Below are 13,907 nucleotides of genomic sequence, written 5' to 3'. Positions count from 1 at the left end.
AGTAGTTGTCTAGGTGCCCTAGGATGTGAGGTAGATGAAGGCAGTCTGTCCGGATGCAACCGGTCAAGTTTAGTAGTAAGTTGACGCCCCCAACGAAGTTCAGCTGGGCTTCTCCCTGTAGAAGTGGACGGTGTGGTGCGATAAGAAAGGAGAAAGTCAGCCAACCTGTGATGCCAGTCCCCGTAGGTGAGTCTTTTCAAGCGTCCTTTGTGATGCGCACCATACGTTCAGCCATACCGTTGGTGGACGGGTGGAAGGGTGCAGACGTGGCATGACGAATCATGTTTGCCTGTAAGAAAGCTTGGAATTCGGAGGAAGTGAATTGAGGGCCGTTGTCGGACACAATGACATCTGGCAGCCCGTGTGCAGCAAAAGTCCCCCTCAGTACCTGAATAGTCTTTGCAGTGGTGGTGGATGAGACAGGTACAACCTCAAGCCATTTCGAATGGCTGTCAACAAGGACCAAGAAGAACTGGCCCTGAAAGGGTCCAGCGTAGTCAATGTGCACCCTAGACCATGGGGACTGTGTTTCCTCCCATCTATGCACGGGAGCTTGGGGCATCTCTGGGCGAGATCGTTGGCACAGGTGGCATGCATGCACCTTAGCCTCAATATCTTTATCTAAACCAGGCCACCACAAGTGGCTGCGCGCAAGAGCCTTCATACGAACAATGCCAGGATGACCCTCGTGGAGGGATTCTAAGACCCTAGTCCTCATTGAGGTGGGAATGACAACTCTGTTTCCCCAAAGCAGACAACCCTGAGAAAGGGACAGCTCGTTCCTTTTGGACCAGAAACTCTGAAACTCAGGACTAGGGCAGTGCTCAGGCCAACCAGACAAAACCCAGGAACGGACACGTGAAAGTGTGTGATCTGTACCTGTTTCAGCGCAACATCCCTGGCACTAAGAGGGAGCTCGGGCAAGGCTTGGATTGATAGAATGTTACCAGCTGGCGCAGGGTCAGCTTCTACTACTGGCAGAGGCAATCTACTGAGGCCATCAGCATGGCCCATTTCTTTTCCAGGCTTGTGGAGTAAAGAAAAATCATATGCAGAGAAAAAAATAGACCACCTAAGCATTCTAGGGGAAATGATTTGGGGAGTCTGCTTACGTGTGGTAAACAGTCCCAGCAGAGGCTTATGGTCAGTGAAGACCGTGAAGTGCCTGCCATATAGAAAGTCATGGAATTTTTTAATTCCAGCAACAACAGCCAGAGCCTCCCTGTCTATCTGAGCGTAGTTGCGCTCAGCAGAAGACAATGTTCTGGAGTAATATGCAACAGGAACCTGAGTTCCATCAGACCTGAGGTGGCTCAGGACAGCTCCAACCCCGTAAGGGGACGCATCACAAGTGATGCACACAGGAAGGGACTCGTTGAAATGTGCAAATACACTGTTAGAAGTGAGCAAGGCCTTGACTTCGTTAAAGCAGGCCTCATGCGTCTGTGACCACCGCCGCACTGCTTGCTTGTCTAGTAGCCTGTGAAGAGGCTCAGCTACACTAGCTTTATGTGGAAGAAAAGAATTGTAGAAATTCAGGAGGCCCAGGAAGGCCTGAAGTTTGGCCTTGGATTTTGGCCTAGGTGCTTCTAAAATAGCAGTTAGTTTGGATTCAGCAGGGTGAATCCCAGCAGCATCAATTTTGAACCCCAGAAATTCAGTAGAAGGCACCCCAATCTTGCATTTGTCTTTTTTGAGCTTGAGGCCTGATTTCCTGAATCTTAACAGAACAGCCCTTAGCCTTTCAGCTAGAATGTGTGTGGAGTCTCCTGCAATTAAGACATCATCAAAGTAGGGGCAAACCCCCGGTATGCCCCGCAGTGTGTTTTCCATTACGCTTTGGAAAATCCCAGGAGCGACATTCACTCCAAACTGCAGCCTTTTTACCTTAAAGGCTCCCCTGTGGGTCACAATAGTCTGAGCTATAGCAGCATCATCATCAACAGGCAGCTGTTGATACGCTTGAGCTAGGTCAAGCTTTGCAAAAACGCGCCCCCCCTTGAGGGAGGCCAGAATATGACTGACCACAGGAACAGGATAGGCATGTTGCTGCAATGCCTTATTCAGAGTGCATTTGTAGTCAGCACAAATGCGAATGTCCCCATTTGCCTTTAGAGGCGTGACAATGGGGGTCTCCCAAGGACTGGAATCAACAGGTTCTAGGATTCCCTGTTGAATCAGTTTGTCTAACTCAGTGTCAATTTTACTCTTTAAAGCAAAAGGGACCCTTCTTGCTTTAATTCTAATGGGAGTGACAGTGGGGTCTAGCTTTAAGGACACAGGGGGTCCTTTGAATGTGCCCAGCTGGGGGCTGAAAACATCTGCAAATTCTTTGCAGACTTCCTGTAGGTCGAGTGTTTGTAAGCTGTTGAGTCCTGTGACGTGTATCCCCAGGGCCTCAAACCAATCGAGTCCTATGAGACTCGTTCGTTCACCCCCTACTACTAATAAGTCTAGTGGACCTTCAAAACTCTTGTATTGCACGTTAAGGGTGGCCTCCCCCTTAACACACACTCTTGAATTTTGAAAATCTGTTAACACAAGGTCAGAAGGCCTTAACTTGGTCTGAGTTCCACTACCGGAACAAATCTTCCTAAATGTATGCAAGGAGATAATTGAAAAGGCAGACCCTGTGTCTAGTTCCATAGATAATGGAACCCCTTGTAGCTTCACCTTGAGTGACAGCTTTTTCTTAATGGGCTTGTGTGTGCCTGTCCTAAGGATGCTTCTTCGCGAAGCGCAAAACCCTACCCTATTCTGGCTGGGGAATCTGGTACCTTTCAGGCGCAGTTCTTCCTGAGGTTGTACCTTCGTCGGCCCAGACACACAGCTGCAATGTGTCCTTGTTTGCCGCATGCCCGGCAGGTAGCGGAGCGGAACTTGCAGTCGGTTCTCCTGTGGCGACCTCCACAGCCGATGCACTTGAGCGGAGCTGAAGAGCTTCCCTTCTGTTTTCTTCCTTCGTGGGGTGGAGACGGTCGACTTCCTCGTCCGGATCCTCCTCGGAGTTTCTTTGGACGTCTTCCTGGTGCACGGATGCAACCTCTGGACTGTTTCTGATCGGCCGCATGTTCTTGACAGCGCCGCCTGCTGCTTCTTCTGCGGTGACGTCCCTTAAGGCATCTTGGTAGGACAGTTCTTCTTTAGCGAAAAGTCTCTGTTGTAGATCTCGATGCCTTAACCCGCACACGAATCGGTCCCTCAGTCGTTCTTCGAGGTCTTTGAACTCGCAGTGCTTGGCGGCCTTCCGTAATGCGGCGATGAATTCTTGGGCCGACTCACCGGGCCGTTGATCCCTCTGCTCGAAGGTGTGGCGCCATGCGATGATGGACATCTTGGGGTGGAAGTGCTCCTTCAGTAGCTTCTTCAGATCTGCGTAGCTTACAGACTCTACTGGAACAGGTGCTGCAAGGTTTTCTGCGATGTCGAAGGCGTCTTGGCCGCAAACACAAAGCAGGGTGGCAGCCTTCAAGCTCTCTTCCCTCACTTGGTTTGCCTTGAAGTAGTTCTCCACCCTGGCTACGTATGACTCCCACCGCTCTGGATGTGAGACGTCGAATTCCGAAAGCCTTCCGATTTTCGCCATCTTCAGGAGACGGGTCTATCAGCCAGCCTACCCCCGAATGCGCACTGGATTGGCGGGTAGCTGCCGAGTCGACGCCGTTCCGCTGCTCAGGACTCACTTGGGTAAGCTTACACTTCTTCCTTTCCAGGCAGTGTAAGACGATCCGACCCTCGTCGCCAGTGTTGAGTCCTTGGCGGAAAGCAGACACGAGAAGCAGTTGAAGTTCTCAGTTTTCTTTATTCTGCGTTCAGCTTACAAGTAGATGGCTTCAGCAGCTCCCAAAACCTCCCAGCTTCTTATATAGACATTTCCCGGGTAAATGCGATACTTTTCCCGCGCCAGCACCCGCGCATGCGCACGGCGCTGGCGACAGCCTGTCTGGTCCCGGGCAGCTTTGCACCTGCCCGGGACTGCCTGCAAACGCCCGAGCCGTTTGCAAGGCTCGGGACATAACAATTAATATAAAGCATTATTTTTATTTCCCCCTCTAGACCATATAAGCATGAGATCTATTCCCATGCATAATTTTCCATCTAGACTGGCCCTGCTCCTGAATTGTGGGCATATAGATATGTTTCATGATCCTACCTTTTTGTTTTCTGAGGCCTAGGCCTCAGGTAAAGCCAAATACAATAACTATCTACTCCTAAAAGGTACTAACTGTTGGAAAGACTAGTGCCTAGCCAACCACAGAAGCAGATAGTAAGGAAATTTATGTTTGGAAGACAACCCAAATCTGGATCATGGTCACTGGATGGGCCAAATCAATAGCAATAGCACTTAGACTCATATATCACTTCATAGTGTTTTGCAGTCCTCTCTAAGCGGTTTACAGAGGCAGCATATTGCCCCCAACAATATGAGTCCTCATTTTACCAACCTTGGAAGAATGGAAGGCTGAGTCAACCTTAAGCCAGTCAGGATCAAACTGCTGGAAGTTGGCAGAATTAGCCTGCAATACTGCAGTCTAACCAGTGTTGGGGGAGTGTTCTGTTTGGGTGGGGGCTTTGTTGTGCTCAGGTTAGTCTTAGTTGCACGGGGATGCAGCTCGCCATCTCACATCCCCGTGCAACTCAGACTAACCTGAGCACAACAAAGCCCCACCCAAACAGAACACTCCCCCAACCAATCAGAGCACAGCCAACCCCCCATCCAATCAGAGCACAGCCAACCCCCCATCCAATCAGAGCACAGCCAAGCTCTTAACCAATCAGAACACACCTCCATCCAATCAGAACACAGCCAAGCTCTCATCCAATCAGTTCATACCACCACTGGCAGTTAAAAGGAAGAAACAGCTACAATCACACATTGCTTCTAGAAGCATGAAGCCAAAAACACCAGCCTGAAGATGACGAATGAGATTTGTCGAAACATTGCCAAGACACTTCCAATTTGATGCGGGAGAAAACACAAATAACCAAAGACATATACATATGTTTAAAATAAAATGAGCACCAAGGTAGTTAAAACTATAAAAGTTTAATTTAAAAATGCCAAGCTTTCGCTGTCACCTGCCGGCATCATCAGGGCTTAAAATGCCAGAGAGTGGGAGAGTCTCTTATAAGCAAGCCAGAGTCTGCGCCCGGCTCCTTGATCTCGTTATCGGACCTAATTGGATAGATTGTATTCCGGTGATCCGTTTTTTCCTGCACCCCTTATCTACGTGTATGTTCTCATTTGCCTTCTTTTCCTTGGATTCTAGGGTGGGTGGGGCAACCTCCCTATCTCCCTGGTTGCCCCCCTCCTTTGATCCATTCTCTATCTCAGGTTTGTGTGGTGGTTTGCATTTCCCTTTCCTCTTTTTCCAATCCACATCCATGCAGCTATTCTCTCTACGAGTGATTTCCCTTTCTTCCCTAACGCCTCCCCCTCGGGCCCAGTTGTTACTAAGATGGTCATGTGTAACATTCTGGGCTGCCTGGGTTACAGCAGTAAATTGGGGTAGTTCGGTAAGCTGTTTATCCATGTGATAAGCCTCGTAAGTATGGTCATGCACAGTCATCATGCCCCTCCCCCCCTTTTTTTGTCTTCTGCATCCTTCCTCCACACGTTACAATCGGGATCACTGATGCGGGGGGAGGTGGGATTATGGTCTCCTCGAAAGTCGTGATGTTCCTCTTCTGCTCCCTTCCTCCCTCCAATGCTTCTCGTTCTTGCATGTGTGTGGTACAGGTCTTTAGAGTCAATGGGTGCTGCTGATACGGGGTGCGGTAAGATGATTTCACAAGCCCCCCCCCCACGTGTTCTTCTGTCCAGGTTCACTCTTCTCCCTGCTCCTCGGGATATCCATCCACTCATCATTACACTCAGCATCGTATGCTCCATGCGTTCCCAATTCAGTTCGTGTTGCTGGTCGGGGGAGTCGTCTTGTCTTCTTTGGATTGGTCAGCTGCTTTCTCTCAAGCTGTAAGTGAGGTGTCAATCCTGATAATCTCCTCCCATCTCCATCTGCGATGTTTTCCTGCGCACCAATTGGGATGTCCCCGGTGTCCATAATACGGGGATTCTGGGCTTTGATTTTCATCGCCCTCCTTGCCTTTTGGAAGCACATCAGTACTGTGGGGGATGACTCCCCCGACCAGCAACACCAACTGAATTGGGAACGCATGGAGCATACGACGCTGAGTGTAATGATGAGTGGATGGATATCCCGAGGAGCAGGGAGAAGAGTGAACCTGGACAGAAGAACACGTGGGGGGGGCTTGTGAAATCATCTTACAGCACCCCGTATCAGCAGCACCCATTGACTCTAAAGACCTGTACCACATGCATGCAAGAACGAGAAGCATTGGAGGGAGGAAGGGAGCAGAAGAGGAACGTCATGACGTTCGAGGAGACCATAATCCCACCTCCCCCCGCATCAGTGATCCCGATTGTAACGTGTGGAGGAAGGATGCAGAAGACAAAAAAGGGGGGAGGGGCATGATGACTGTGCATGACCATACTTACGAGGCTTATCACATAGATAAACAGCTTACTGAACTACCCCAATTTACTGCTGTAACCCAGGCAGCCCAGAATGTTACACATGACCATCTTAGTAACAACTGGGCCCGAGGGGGAGGCGTTAGGGAAGAAAGGGAAATCACTCGTAGAGAGAATAGCTGCATGGATGTGGATTGGAAAAAGAGGAAAGGGAAATGCAAACCACCACACAAACCTGAGGGAGAGAATGGATCAAAGGAGGGGGGCAACCAGGGAGATAGGGAGGTTGCCCCACCCACCCTAGAATCCAAGGAAAAGAAGGCAAATGAGGACATACACGTAGATAAGGGGTGCAGGAAGAAACGGATCACTGGAGTACAATCTATCCAATTAGGTCTGATAACGAGATCAAGGAGCCGGGCGCAGACTCTGGCTTGCTTATAAGAGACTCTCCCACTCTCTGGCATTTTAAGCGTGATGATGCCGGCAGGTGACAGCGAATGCTTGGCGTTTTTAAATTAAACTTTTATAGTTTTAACTACCTTGGTGCTCATTTTATTTTAAACATGAATATACCCAGGGTTCATATTTTTAATATTACTTTAATAAAAGGGAATTTCAACAAACCCTATAGGATGACTGCAGAATTGCAGCAAATGCTATAGAATGAAACCATATAGAATGAATATTCCTATTGACATGCTTCCAAAAACAGCTGAAGTATTTTTAATAATCTTTTAAGTCAGAAGATCAATCAAATCAATAAAACAAATCTTTTTGAAATATGCATTCATTTGAGTTGTTGGCTTGATCTCCGAGCTTGGCGATTTGGCTGCAAACGTTTTGTCTCCATTTGGTGGGGGACATCTTCAGTGCGCTTTGAATTGTGCTCATCTGTCAGAGCACTGGCCTTTAAATACCATTTCTTATGTGTGTATGTGTGTTTGTGTGATGTAAATTGATGTGGGTGTTATTTGTCTGGATGCTTTCATCCCATTCTCAAATTGTGCATAAAATTTGAGTTGGCATGTTATTTTTAAAACATTCATGTATGGATATTTATTTCCTATTACTTATATACTGCCACAGTTGTGCACCTCTAGGTGGCTCACAAACCTAAAAGCCATATGAGAATGCTCATTAAAAATAATGTACCATTAGGATAGCATGCTGTCAAACAAATAGCAAGCAAAGGGTAACATCCAAAGGCTGTTAATTTGTGTGATACATGGAAATTTCTGAAACAGCCATGTTTTAACATCTTTCTGAAGATGAGTTAAATCCACTGAGATCTCCTTAGCAGATGACCAGGCTGAGAAAATGTTCATCTTCCACTTTTAGATTAGCTGCTGACATAGTGGCAGATGAAGAGACCTTTTTTTAAAATCAGTTGTGAGTCCCTCCACTTCAAAATGGAGATAATCCAAATTTCCTGACTCATGGAAACAGGAATGTTTAGCCTACACAGTTCATGGAATTGAGGAAATAGAAAAGGGGCATTCCATGTAGATTCCTTTTTTTGACCATATCCCTCCTTTCTCTGAGATACTTTTATCAGGAAAAAAACAAGTCTAATGGAGACAGCCACAAACCTTGTACAGGGTAAAGGCCAGAACTACATAGCTGGGTCAACCTGTTTTTTTTCTAAGCTGAATGTCTTGTTCCCAGAAACAAAGAAAATCAGTTTTGCACTGAGTTTCATCTGTTTATCTCAGCAATGGAAGGTCACTTTGTGTCAACTATAAATTAATTTTAAATAAGTGCTTCTTGTTTAATGCAGAAAGCTTTATTTTCCAATATACTTTAATAATGTGATAACACTTGTGATTTTTAAGCTTCTATTGCTCCTTCTACTTGGTTTAATTTTATTTTACTTCCTATTCCTTTACTGTATTTTCTTTTTACTGTTGAATTTGAACTGTAATTGTTTCTGAGGGTTTTTTTTTTAATGAAAAGCAATATACAACTATCAGCTAGTTTGTAGCAGTTAAGGCATCAGGCTAGAAACCAGGAGAGTCCTATTTCTGCCTTGGGCACAAAGCCAGTCAGATGACCTGCAGCCAGCCAGTCTCTCTCAGCCCTGGGAAGAAGGCAAGGTAAACCACTTTCAAAAAAACCTTGTTAAGAAAATTCATGGAATAGTCCCAGCAGTTATCAGGAGTTAACAATGACTTGAAGATATAAATAAAAATGAATTATTATTTCAGATAGGCATCTCACAGCAATCCTCATCTGGGTCCGTTAGAAGAAAGTTTTCTAGAAATTGTGAGCTAATTTCCCATGATTTTGTGATTTTATAAGATCTACCCCCATCTTTTGTACTAAGATGACTGATAGATAAAAATAACAGTTTAACCAGTTTTCTGCAGCTTTGGTTACTTACTACTTTAGAAATGGAAACAAGATACCCAGGGGTGGAAAACGTGGCATATGACAAAATGTGGATTACAATGTTGGGACACAAACTACCCGATATACATATTTATGTACCACATTGGGATACAGATAGAAAGGGCAGAATTTGTGTTGCAGTATCATATTTCACATTATTGCAGACCCTCATGATTGGCAGGGTTACTTTCCAAGTGATGAACTTGTGTCCTTTCCTTTCACCATTTTGGTACATCCTTGGTCACAATGTTAAACATCAGGAGGAGGTGAACACAATTTTTGTAATTTTGAAAACTTTTGCAACTTCTAAGCCTATTGATGTTTTCTTTTTCATGGAAGATCTTCTGACTACATATGGAGTCAAAGAGAGAGTAAGTTGACTATTATCACTCTGATGGAGAACATCCCAATTGCTATTTTATTGAATAGAACTACAAAGACTTGGGAGATATGAGGGCACCATCTTGTGGTCAGAATAAGCGTATAGATATAATTTCAGAGAAAATATTTTTCAAATGAAATCTAAAACTATTAGTTAAAAATGTAACTAAAGAGAGAAGAAACATGCACTTGGTTAATGTGTATTGGTTTGTGAAGAGTGGCATTCTTGCTCATCTTATATTGTAATTATATTTTTCCACCCTGCAAATTTGCACAGCATTAAAAACTTGGCTTAGCTGTCAAATCTGGGCCCTGACAGCATGGGTGAGCCTGCTTCTTGATTATATTGATTGTGCAATGTTGTGGTTCTGAGCTATTTATGCTACTTTATGTTGTTTTTAATTATTGGTTGTGTTTTTATTGTTTCTATTTTGTCATCTGCCCAGAGTAATTTATATTAAATGGGTAAGCATATAAATGTAATAAATGAAAGTATCTTGGCCGGCTTTTCACCTTATATTATGTCAAAATGTGGTGCTAGTTTAAAAAAATGCACAAACTGCACAAATCCATTCCATTACAGTTTACTGAGCAAACTATCATTAAGCAAACTATGGCTTAGCATATTACATATAATGGAGTAATGAATAGGGAAGATTTTCAGCCAAGACTGAAACTGTTAAATTGCTCAAGGAAAACCTAAAGTTTTCTTTCAGCATTTTATACATTAGTTAGATCAGTTGCAATCTCATTCTTGTGAAATCTGGAGAGCTTTTATGCTTTCCTGTGTTTGGAAAAGTTGATTATGCTCTAACTTAAAAAAAACATGAGTGATGTCATTGAAACAGTGTCACATTTTAAAAAGTTTCTGAATTGTATGGAAACCAGATACACAAGAGAGCAAGAAGCAAAGCCACCATGTTCTTGAACATGTGTTTTTTCCGTGTCTGAGCTTTTCTACTGTACTAGCAAACATAACCAAATTGTTATGTTTTCCTTGTTTCAACAGGTGATGGACAGCTCAATGCCTCTGATAGGAGAGCATGTGGAGGAAGATAGGCAACTTATAGCTGATTTGGTGGTCTCCAGAATGACACAGACTTTAATGACTGTGGGAACTTCTCCTTCACCTCTGAGGCCTTGGGTAAGAGCAGGAGGCATCTTTCAGAAAAATCAATTTAACCAAGTGTCTGATTTTCAAGTGACATCCAAATACATAGACCTTTTCAATACTTTAATTTAAAAAAATTACTCTGAATAAAATACTGTGCTCTTTTTTCTTAAAAAATCTCCAGACAAGATATGTAATTCTTTACTTTTTATATAACACAGTAGCTGAGGCTGCAATCTGAAGCATAAAGCTGGACAGAGGGAAAAAGGACTTGAAAATTCCTTAAAGTTGTTTTTACAACAGCATAGACAATTGTATAGCTACATTCACTGCTATTCATTAAACAAGTGCAGAATATTGTAGATTTGCTTGTGTAATTTTCCTTTGTCTCTATCAAGGTTTATCTTTAAAAATGCAAAGTTTATCTTTAAAGAGTCAGGTAGAAATACTGCAAATAGCTGGAAATATTTATTTCATCATTCGAATAAAGAGTTGATACAAGGCATACTTATTACCTTATTGAACAGGTAGCCAAAATCAAATGGAAGATGTGCAAATATCTGTATGAAATCCATACCTTAGCGTTGTTAATTCTGGAGACAGCAGTCATATTAGCCATCTCTTCCAAATATTGTAAGCTATCAAAGTCCACTGAGCCAATAAGCTTCTGAATTAAGGCTAGAAAAATGTATTTAAAAGCTACTGAATGTTGAATAGCAAATGTTCTTGACTTGGAGACACATTAATCGATATAAGCTTTTTTAAATTGTTGCATGGTGTTCAATCGCAAGTCAGACATAAGTGTCCTTATTTTAGAAACATACTCAGTCACAGTATCAATTGTTCTCCAACTAACCAGGAGGTCTAAGAGTGCCATGCAACCCTGGGAGTGATTGGTGGGCTGCCTTTTCATTTTGTAATTGTTCCATTTAACTTTGCTTTAATTTGGTTTTTAACTGTTTTTAACTATAGTGTTTATATCATTTTATTGTTTTATCTGTAAATACCCAGAGGCATGAAGTGTGATGGGCGATATAGAAATTTGATAATACATATATACCAACATACACGCACATACGTACATACAGCTTCCAGGCCCACAGATGGCATGTTTTTGAATATCACTTGGAATTATAACAAAAGAGAAATATTATTCTCATGTTCTTTTCTTGGTTTTCTAACTTGTTGCTATAGGAAGCTGATTACTAGACCAGACTGCTGATCTAACAGGTTGCTTCTTATCCCAAGATCAAAACTATGGATAAAAAGTAACTAAACCTGAGTGTTTCTAAATCCCTATTTATTCATTATAAAATAATTAAGCATCTCTAATTTTTTTCCAACTGAAGGACTTTTAAATGTGGTGGGGTTGATTCAGAAGCCCATATGCAAATTTCTAAACTAACCCCCCCCAATATATAAAAGAAATTAGCATTACTTTTTTTATTTTTATTTTTTTTTAATTGAAAATTTTTATTTTTAAAAACATACAATCATTTATAAAAGAAATTAGCATTACTATAAAGGAGACTTTTCCCTTTAGAGAGAATCCAGTAGGATTTCCCTTAAAGTCCATTATGGCACTCTAACATGTAACTTACCATCCTGATGTTCTGCAGGTTGTTTAGATCCTTATAAAAGACCCCAGACAGGTCTCAAGATTGCAAGTTTGTCTTAAGCAGCTTTTAAGATAGATTGTACTATAGTTAGTTATGCTTCATTAAGTGAACTTGACTGTGACATAAAGCAGCATGAGAATAGGATTTTGGCTTATTGAAGGCTATGCAGAAAAGAAAAAGTCAGCTGTCCCTATTGTATTGCGTGAATCTGCACTTACCTAAATTCTTCCTTTCACTTTGATAAGGAATAGAAGTTCAAGAAGTGTTACACTTTTTGCTAAAGTAACATAGTTTCCATGCCCATCAACATATTCCCATTTATTCTAGCTACAGTCAAGGATTAACTATAGATAGGGGCTTATGATATACTAGACAATTGGGTCATTGTTCTAGAGGTATTTCCTTCCCTACAGACTTATATAGGTAAAAAAAGCAGTGTGAGTGGAAATGCCTTCCAACTTCCTGCTAACCTTCGCATCAACTTTCCTTATAGAAAGCAGGCAGAGAGTGTTGGAAATGGCAATCATGTGACTGCGGCTGAGCATGAAGCACAGTGGCACTGAAAGCCGCGACTTTGCCAAATTTCAATCTCACGGGAGTCCCAAGTCCTGAATTTTGGACACATTCTTTAAGTTAGACCATTTGAGGTATGTTAATTAAAAAATGGATACCCTATGATGCACTGTTTTACACAATTTAAGATTACAAGCAATCAGACACAAAAGTTTTAGTAGTAGTTAATTTGAAGTTGCTATGGGCGATACATAACAGATTTCTGTTGATTCTTTTTGTGATATTCTGACTATACTATCTTTATTTCAAGCCTCCATCACTGAAATCACAAACGTCAGGACCCCATCTTGGTCAGCTTTCCCAACCCCGACCACCACCTCAAGGTACTACCTCTACTATATAATTGTGAAGCAAACTTTTAAGAGTGAGGTACTAGTTTCCTCTGTAAATGTATGAGCAGTGAAATGTGGTTGTTGAGATTTCTGCTGATCTTTTGAGGGGAATATGGTGACAGGACAAGGGTAAGTTTAATAAATTACAGCAGTATTTATAGAGAAGGCAAAAAGATTAAGAATATGTATTTTTTCTCAGACAGTCCATCCTGAAAAAATATTAGATTTAACATCCAAGCTTAATAAGAAAACAGAAGCAATGCCAACAAAAACTTGAGAAATGCTGAAATATATTTTTGTTTCAGTTATGCAGCTTGCACACAGATTGAAGTTACAGATCTCAAAAATTAGAGCAGAATTTAAAACGCAGCTTTATTAGTGAACTGAGATAATAAAGATTTTTTTTAATCTTTTGCTAAGTTAAAGCAAGGATCTACAAACGTCTGTGCCAGTGGGTATGTGTGACAAGAGATGGTAATAGGAGTGCTCAAAGGAAGTGGTTTTCCTGAGAGACTTGCCACTTACAAAATGGCTGTTAGAGTTGGCACCAGTAGACAGAAAACATTAGTTTGCCAGAAAAAAAGTAGGGAGCCACCCTTCTTTCATCCTTTCTAATTTAGCGTATTTGGTATCAGCCTCAGTTAACCTTTGGCAGCTTCTCTATTCATAGCTACTGATTAGTTAGCTATCCAGGGGAGCCATACATTCAACCTCCTTTATGAAAATTTTCCGAAGTTGATCATGAGAAAAAAGAAATAACACAGAGACACTATATTCATGGGAACAAGAGATATTTTAAAATCCTTGAAAGTTTTCATATTTCTTAGAACTCTTCATCAGCTAAGGTTTATAATTAATTATAAGTGATTGATAATCCAAGAAAAGGGGATGTCCAGTCTTCCAACAAACTTGTATCAGTTCACAGTCATAATGTTAATGACAAAGATCATACATTTCATATAAACCAATCTTGTTTTACAGACCAGTGTTTCTATTCCTTTGCTCCA

At 42.3% G+C, this 13,907-nt stretch overlaps 1 protein-coding gene across 1 annotated transcript in view; it reads left to right on the top strand.

The window, feature by feature from the left end:
* The window catches only part of SYN3 (synapsin III), a 227,151-nt gene that overhangs the window by 210,783 nt on the left and 2,461 nt on the right, over positions 1-13,907 (top strand). Inside the window, exons 11-12 of the mRNA XM_039363924.1 lie at positions 10,275-10,409; positions 12,819-12,891. Of these exons, the coding sequence (XP_039219858.1) occupies positions 10,275-10,409; positions 12,819-12,891 (208 nt within the window). The remainder of the gene's footprint in view (positions 1-10,274; positions 10,410-12,818; positions 12,892-13,907) is intronic.

Source organism: Crotalus tigris, unplaced genomic scaffold, assembly GCF_016545835.1.
Source record: "Crotalus tigris isolate CLP2741 ecotype Arizona unplaced genomic scaffold, ASM1654583v1 scf7180000019630.4133010339:1179603, whole genome shotgun sequence".
Taxonomy (NCBI): domain Eukaryota; kingdom Metazoa; phylum Chordata; class Lepidosauria; order Squamata; family Viperidae; genus Crotalus; species Crotalus tigris.
Note: the sequence above shows the minus strand (reverse complement) of the source record. Positions and strands in the feature narration are given on the sequence as shown.